The sequence below is a fragment of the Bidens hawaiensis genome, unplaced genomic scaffold (genome assembly GCF_021521415.1).
Source record: "Bidens hawaiensis isolate Kalapana, Puna unplaced genomic scaffold, B.hawaiensis_p1.1 tig00005680_1, whole genome shotgun sequence".
Classification (NCBI taxonomy): Eukaryota; Viridiplantae; Streptophyta; class Magnoliopsida; order Asterales; family Asteraceae; genus Bidens; species Bidens hawaiensis.
Genome location: NW_027491370.1, coordinates 1,082,664 through 1,091,955, shown reverse-complemented (window position 1 = coordinate 1,091,955; position 9,292 = coordinate 1,082,664). Strand labels below are relative to the sequence as shown.

Here is a 9,292-nt window from a genome sequence, read left to right as displayed (position 1 = left end):
GACAAAAGGAAAATGTTACAAGCAATTTTCCTCATAATTGCTTGGATTATTTGGAGATGCCATAATGAAATGGTCTAAAATGGTAGAAGGACCCGTGACATCAACGTGGGGAAAATGATTAAAGAAGAAGCTTGTTTATGGTTTAAAACCAGAGCAGCTTCTTCTTTCTATTCTTCTTCTTTGTAATTTTATTTTACTTGTAATACCGATGGTTGTAGCTTGAGCCTTGCTGCTCTTTGGTCTATGTGGGCCGGATAGTTTGGTCGTGTTAATAATATGTAGCCGTTTAAAAAAACCAAACTATTTCAATCAACTTAATCACATCGACTAAAAGAGAAAACACATCATTTATATTTGAAATAAGCATTCATCCACATTTGTCAAATAAAAAAGAGACATCATATATGAATGCAACATCACACACCAACAATTATTAGTTTCTTACTTTTCATATATAATAAACACAAAAGATCATCTAGAGCCAGAAGAAACTGTTTAACTTCGAAGGATTGACTTCTACATCTTCCTCGTTCAACGATGGCGAATGTGCATGTCTCCCTTCATAAGTTGTTATCACCATTCTTGGATCCTCCGCTAATCTCTCTACTCGTTTCTTTACGCGACAGCTATCTTGTGTGCAGCGATAGTAACTTCTGCATTTTATATAAACATAAAACATTGTTTATTTATAACTCAATTCAATGGAAGAATATGTAGATACAGCACCATCTTTACTAACATAAGACTATAAGAGTTATTTAACAAACAATCAATTTATTTATTTGTTTAATTTATTTATTTAATATTATATAAGTTTTTTTTATTTTTTATTTTATATAATTACATATACATGTAATTCTCGGTTATTACACTGATCATGTAATTACGTATGCATACTTACAAACAACCTTTAGTTTTCTAGTAAAATAAACATGCCTTGGCCAAATCCAATACTTTAAAAATAAATATGTGTCATCTAACTAAAAAAACAAAATTATTAACATAATTTACTGACATGTATTTAAAAAATTAAAAATAAGTATCGCCTCATTAAGAAAGTGGTTGAAGCTATTCTATAATCTTTATTTAAAGGCCGGTTTATTATAAAGTAAAAAAAATGACAACTTATAAGAAGAAGCAAGAGACCCAACAACATACAAGGAAAAAAAAAGTTCAAAACAAACCGAAAAACATGAGCCGAAGTACAAGGTTCTGAATATGTTTCTACATTAATGTTCAAAGATTATTTTTAACAAGTATAATTAGGCGTGACTATAAGTAGGATGTGAAATGGTACAAACAAAATATTAATTACAATCAAAAGACTTATTATAATCGTAAGGAAGTAACTATTCATCATCGTGTGAAAAGAAACTGGAAGTTCGTGTTTGATCTAAAAAGAGTTGTAGTCCATTAATTTGGCATATTTGATAAATGTTAAGAATGAAAAGAATATATTTAGTTGGTCCAAAAAGAAGTGTTAACCCATAATTAATATCTTATTTGGCGGCGCAACTTGTTGCCCGCCTACCTGCTATGTTGATGTAATATCTATGTTTCTATATAATGAAAGGAATGATAAAGCTAATATGATGATTAATTGAACTAAAAAAAATAAATAAATAAATAGTGAAAAAAACATGTCTAAAAAAAATACAACCAACATTGTTTAAGAGTACGATTGGTGCTTTGGTACTAATTCTTTCAGCAAGATCTATCATAATCTCAAGCACGCTACGTACTGTTAGTGCAACTAACACGGTGTATGTTGAAAGTTGAAACGTTCTATGCCTAAAGCCAATACACATATATGTCGTTCTTGCTAGGATTCATTTGTTTCCCAAGTATGACGCAACAGCCTTAGGTTACACACTTGCTCTATATACAGAGATTACTTCCATGAAGACCAAAACAATCAGCTATCATAAATTTCCATGTAACCATACCTTTGGTATTCACATTTAGTAGCACGAAGGGATAATATTATGGATTGAAGAAACACCACACAATACCTTGGTTACTACGAGGGCTATGTACATTATAAGTCTACAATACATGAAATCACAAGGCGCTACAACAAATAATATATGATACGTCGACCTTATAGTGTATAGAGGACATCTGGTCTTATGTCAACGGCACAACCATTATCTTCGCGATAGGGTTCCATGTCCCAAGTCATATGGCCTTTCATGCCCTATCATCTTGTTAATCTATCTTCTCTTATCTCCGGCATCAATGCAACAACAATCTTAAATACTCTAGATCATGTGGGATTAAAATACTTTTGATGCTTATCATGGACATAGCTCTTTTCATGTTGGCAGTGGTAAAAGTTTGCCCATTTTACTTGTTGGAAAGACTCCTTATACAACTAGACAAAGCATATTCCATTTTCTTATATTCACCATCTTCCAAAACTAAGACATCTAATTTGTTTAGTATTTCCTCAAGATAAACCAGCAAGTGCTTATCTATATATCTAGTTATATTTCCCCAGATTCTAATCTAAGTCAACAAACTATACTGGTCATGTTTGAGTTAACCCAATCAAACATATTGCGCGATTGACCAGTTTAATAAAAAAGATTATATTAGCTTATTTAGAACCTAATTATTTTTTATGTGCCCTGTCAAATGTGTGTCATATATGTAGTCATCATCAATACTATTCTACGATGACTCAATGATCAGCTTAAAGTGAAAAGCTGGTGATGTGAGGACCATATACCTACGGTGGTTTCCTCCATAATATAGTCCTACAATGTCTATTAAAGGTTTTTAAGTGAACGTTCAAAGATGTAAAAACTATACTTTGGGGTATTGTTTAAGTTTATATCTCATAAGGTTATTTTGCATTAATTTAATTATGTGTGCAATGTATGTATCTTATGACAAGAGTGAAAGTGTTTACCGTTCGAAGAATAAAAAGTGAAGATGTTTATGCCTTGAGTATGTGAAGAGGACGTATTAGTATGGCACTAATAAGGTTATTTTTAGGTGATCACAACCAAATTATCTTCTTTTAATAATACTACATCATCGTTCACCATGGGACTCAAATTACCAAAATGATCATTTTATAACATACCAAGATATCATTGGGTCAAATGATATTTGCTAATATATTATAGTTTATCTTGTGTCTTTTCGTAACTGTGTATTACATATGTTTCGTAAGAGAGATTAATTTTACTATTTTCGAAAGTTTAAAGAAAGCCAACTTCTTTGACTTACATAATGGAATTTATAATTATGATTTATTTTTAATACTCAGTTTCCAGAAGCCATGTTTGTTCCAAGATGATTTGCAAATTACAAAAGAACTAACTTTTTGCTAGTTCGATACTTCGATATTTCCCTTAAAACATATCTCATATTTTTGAATATCTTAAAATTCTTAATCATGACAGTGATGATCAAAAGTGTTTGCGCAACTGTAAATTCTTTACTGGTTTGACTTCATTTCAGTTCAAAATAATCCTTTTTATAACCATTTAATGGTTAAAAGGGAGTACATGTTCGTTATTGAATAATTGTTTTTAAGTTTATATATCTTTTATCTTTTCGTTTGTGTTTCTATACTTACGTGTTTTTATCATTTTTTGTAACTATGTATTGTTTAAATTTGATAAAAGATATCCTTTAACATCGTTTGAAACTATTCTTAGCATCTGATTGTTTGTTCCTGAAACTGAATATCAAATGTCCATACTGATTTTGATAATTCATTTCAGACTAACGAAGACGTACCATTAAGAAGAATTGAACCAGTGTAAGAAAACCCTACTTGAGTCAGGTTTTAAACTCGTAACCATAAACTTCTCAAGGCTTTACCGTTACTTTTTTATGTTATTGGACCATGTGACCAATTGCGGTAAGATATTAATTTCTAGAGATTTTGAATGTTTAAAGAAGGTCAGCTTCTTTGACTTCCGTAATATAATTGTAGTTACTTATAAATTTCTTTTCTCTTTTTTTTAATTAGTTTCTAGAAGCCATATTATATTCCCTTAAAACATATATATCTCAGATTTTATATATCTTAAAATTGTTAATCATGACAGTAATTCAAAAGCGTATGCACATATGTAAATTATTTTCATTGGTATGATTTGATGTGAGTTCAAAAAATATCTTTATTATTATAACCATTTGAATTAAATAATTGTAAGCTTTACTGGTTAATAATGAGCACAAGTTTTGATTACATATAGAGCAATGAGTACTAGTGCATGTTCGTCAGTTTTCATTTCCTAAAGGAAGTTAAATCCAAGTTTATTTATATGGTTTGATATTTAATTTTATATTTACATAATAACAATATATATATATATAATTTTTTTAACTTTATTGATACAAAATTAACTAAAAGAAGAATATATAACATGCTTTTTTTTTGCGTTTTTTTAAATAGAAAAATGATTGTATATATAGCTCATAGTTTCTTTTCTTTAAACCAAAGCTGTCTTATTAAATTTATACAGTAAAAATGTACCATGAATGAAACTATTTAGAATTCAAGATCGTGAAGTGTTTGTTAATAATATCAAGCGATCTGTTTATTATCTAATGAAAGAACCGTTTATGATTCTAACAATAATATATATTTTGTAGAATTCACAAATATATAAATGATATATATTTTATATTAATAACAAAAATCACTGTAAATGGCATAATAACATGTTCTTTTTGCCAATGATTAAAAGTTATCTGTTCTTTTTTTTCGGTGATAATTATGTATTCATCTTGTCTTAATTAGATACCATATTAAGTATAAAGACAAATGATCCAGGTTGGATTGGTGGTTTCTTGGATCTGATATGTTTTATTATAGGTTACTAAATATAAATATATGTATATATTTAAATATAAAGGTTTATGAAGGATGGGAGAAGAACAAGTAAGCAGTACCTGGGATGTTGTGTGTTCTTGACAACTTTTTGGCCATATTTCCTCCATCTGTAACCATCATCAAGCACATCAACATCACTCATGGTTTTGAAGCAAAACCTTGGCTCTCTTACTTTCCTTCTTGATTTAAACTTCTTCATCTTCATTCCTGAAACCCCTAGATGATGATCATCTCTACTCATCCCTAGTATCTTAGTGCTTATCATTTCACTCACTTCACCCCATGCCCTAACAATAAAACCAGATAATAAAAAGAAACCACTAATTAGAATCAAAAGATACATGCAGTCATATTTTCGAAAAGATGAAAGGATGGAGCCAACTGCCCTCCAAAAAAGAAAATATATATATATACGCTAAAGTCGCGATCGCCCTCTATGAAAAAGGATATATATGTACCAGTAGTTAGTATTTGAGGATGGAAGAAGAAGAGGGGCTTGAAACAGAGAAGAGCAATCTTGTTCTGGTTTAGAGTGTTGTGGAAGTGGGTTTGAAGGCCAAATGGATTTTAGGGTTTGAGGGCTGGAATCTAAGGGAAGGGAGATCATGTTTGCAGTAAATGGAAACAAACTTGTTTCATGATCTTCCAGAAACCCTTGGTTGAGCATGGTTTAGATTTTAGAATTGCAAGAGAAGAAATGCTGTAAAAAGATAGAATTTAACAATGAAAAAAGCAGTTTGTTTGATGCTTTATGAAGAAAGCATGGGTACTCACTCAGACTGACTTCTAGAAAACAGTTTCATCAAAATACTTTTAAAATGTGATATATAGATTTGTAAGGTTCAGATACTCTGTATAATAATAATAATAATAATAATAATAATAATAATAATGTCTTAATGTACGATAGGTACGCGATACGTTCAAAGGTAAAAAAAAAAAAAACCTAAAAACACTCAATCAAAACATAAAACGCTCAGCCAAAACCTAAAACGCTCAAAAACGATTTTTGTGAAAAAAAAAAGTAAAAAATTGATCGATTAACGATCCAAAACTGTTTTTTTTTCGATGAACCAATGATTAATTGGATATGTATTGACGATTCCGATATGTTGAGATATGATTTCATGGATCGATTTTGTGTAAAAAGAGAATCCGCATACCTATTGTACGATAAGCTATTATATATTGGATTTTTTCCCTACTATTACAAAAGATAATTTCATACATATGGAAGGATATGAGAAAACAAAACATATAAAAAAACCCAAAAAACTGTTATTAATCAATTAATGTTCTATAGTTTTTCTTAATTTTTTTTCTATAAGGCTAGAAACATAAAAAAAATAAAGAAAATAAATTGAAATATATACAGCTCACGAATATATAACTATGTAACTTCGTAAGACTTTTTTTATTTGTTATTTCTAATCATGTAATTCAAAGAAAAATAATATATATAAATGATTGGATGCCACGAATTAATGTATTGAAAACGTTTTTATCGAAAAAGCAACAATCGACAATTGAAGAATGCTTAAGCATGTGTCATAAAAACGATTTGAGTATTCTTTTAATTCAAAAAAATAAAAAATATTAACCTGTTACACATATAACATACAAACTAAAGAGGTGCTCACATGATGTTTTTTTCGCCTTATTGAGTCACTTGATATTATCTATGTTGTTCAAAATTAAGTTTTTGTTTACTTTATTTTATTTTAATTTAATTTTACCTTACTTTGTTTTGTTTTTAATTTTATTTTTTTATTAAATTTTATCTTTTTATATATAAAATTATAAATATTTGTCAAATATGTTATAATTTTAGAAGGAGAAAATGAGTTAAGTTTAACTCATCAAAAAGATTTTATTTACTTTAAGACAAACAAAAAGCTTAAGTTACTTGACTTTTCAAAAATATTTTATTATTTAATTATATTTCGTTAAGAAAATCAAAAAAATATTCAAAAATATATTCTTTCGTTTAGAGTGACCTCCTACTTAGAGGGAGTCGGATAATATAAAAATTATAAAATTTTAAGAAATTGATCCGACTTTTGAAAATGATAAGAAATTGTCTTTAGTGATCCTAACACATGAAAAGAGTAGATCAAAAGCCAACAAGATCATTGTTTGATGTGTAAATAGGCTTAACAAATGAGTATCATAGTGATATAAACTTAAATACCCGCCTATGCTAGTGGTTACACTCTTATGAACCGGTTGCCGACTCCAAAATAAGTCATATCGATGAAGGCAAAAATGTTAATAGTCAGTCATATACGAGCCCGTCAGTGATTGGTCACAATGAGAATTATTTCTTGCTTTAGATTCAAAAATTTTAAAAATCAAAAATTATTAAAGCAGAAAAACTGCAACATATTCAAAAGGTATTTAAAATCAACAACAAATGTTGATAATTTATCAAACAAAAAGGGCTATATTAGAACTACGTGACGTGGGCAAACAAGTAAGACCTAAACACTTTATATGAAGGCATGTAAGTCTGTATGGCATGAAAGTCCATGATTCAACCTTTAAAACTGTTTGAAAGAAAATTTGCAAAAAGTTTATATAAGCTCAAAATGTTTTGATCAATCATTAGGGGGTCGGAGTCAATTCGGGGTGATACTGATAAACACAAACTATGCTTGAGGTATGATGGAGTTTGTAACTTGTCGGATTAACAGGGGACCACATAAGTATCGTGCTTAATTCATACCTTAACATATCACACTGATTTCAAAATACTTGTTAAGTTTAAAGTGGATAAAATATATCTATAATCGACTTTGGGTTCTTGGCAATAATATCCAAATAGAAGTGTGATCTAGGACGTTATTGATCAATCGGATTCCATGTTGTGATCTTTTTCTCAAAAATATTAAAGTCGTTAGAAAATTCTGTAAATATTATTGTTATATAATATTAATTTCATCTTTACTCCTATCTTTTTCATTTTTCTTGTTTTATTTTATGTTTCAGCTTCAAACCATTATGTATATATATTCGTAATATTCTATTATAATATATGAAAATTCCAAAAAGATTTAAAGTTTTAATGTGTTCGTACATATTTTATTAAACCTTTGTTTTATTCAAAATCATGTGTTTTGTTGTCAAGGTCGTTCATACAAAGTTCGTTGGAAACATGGGACTTATACAAATCTTGAAAAAGGAAATTCTTTTTTGACCCTTAAGAGGGTCTGTGAACGAATCTTATTCGCTCTAAGTTTTGTGCAACTGTACATGGACAGGCAGACCGAGATCAAGTGTCCTGGGCTGCAGAGACTGAAGTTGGAGATGCTGAAGCGCTTAAAAGAAAATGAGAACATGACAGTTGGCGGATGAACCTAAAAAGTAGTTGATCGTGTCTTAAGATCAGTTGAAGGACAAAGAAAAGAAATCGTCGGCCCTAGAAAGTCAACAACAGAAAATTAGACGTCAAGCCTCCCACATCTAATGTTTCTAAAACTTGCTACTGCTGATCCTTCCCAAAAAATAAGATTGAAGTTCAAGTCTTCAAGATCGGAAAATAAAAACTGTTCAAGATCCAATCTCGTTCAAGCTCTTGGATCAAGACAAGTACTAGATTTCAAGAAATAAAGACGAAGCAAGGAACTTGATGAATGTTCCAAGACATATTCAATCCTAGAGGGAGATTGTATGGACAATATTCTATATTAGTTTTAGGATTGTGTATGTCTTTATATTTGCTTATACTCGGTGTATTACGTACCTCAGTACGTTTATCTTGTAAAGACGAAATATAAAAGTTGGAGAAATGGGGACCCTATATAAAGGGTCACGTAACCCATTTTTCCATAACCTCTCGTAATTCAAAAATCTTTCAAGGAAATAAAGAGAGTTTCTCTCTCACCAAACACTCTCATCTTCTACCCTTTTCTCTTTTCTATCTTACAAACTAAGATCCGAGATCCGAGTGATGTTTGCGATTTTCCGCTAGCTAACAACACGGATTGATCTGAGTAAAGTTGTTAGATCCATTAAAAGAGGACATACACGATGTAGTGGGAAACACATACACCGGCAATCGCGTTGTATGATAAAATTAAAGAAAAAAACTATAACAATACCATACCCAAATAAAATATGTTTTCTTTATTGTTTCACTTTTTAAAAAAGACTGATTTTCGATTTACTTTATTCTTTTTTTTTTTCTAACTTTGTACATATGTGTGTTTTATCATTTGCCTTTCCATTTACATAATGTACATACATATACATTATTATTTTCTTCTCTAGTTACATACTGTGCATAAGTTGTTAATGTGTACATGTATGTACACTAGCAAACATATACACATAATATTTATTTCTCAATTTCAAACATATATGTGTGTTTATGTGTACAAAAGCATGTTAAAGCATGTTCAGAACCATAACTTTCTTCTATATAAACCTACAAAT

General features: G+C 29.7%; 1 protein-coding gene across 1 annotated transcript; it reads right to left on the bottom strand.

Moving 5' to 3' along the window:
- Nucleotides 1-303: 303 nt before the first annotated feature.
- Nucleotides 304-5,645, bottom strand: LOC143630495 (putative WRKY transcription factor 13). The gene is made up of 3 exons (XM_077099486.1): nt 5,317-5,645; nt 4,918-5,145; nt 304-653 (listed from the first exon to the last, which is right to left on the bottom strand). Exons 1-3 carry the CDS (start codon nt 5,523-5,525, stop codon nt 476-478), a joined length of 615 nt encoding a protein of 204 aa, XP_076955601.1. The 5' UTR covers nt 5,526-5,645; the 3' UTR covers nt 304-475.
- Nucleotides 5,646-9,292: the final 3,647 nt, after the last annotated feature.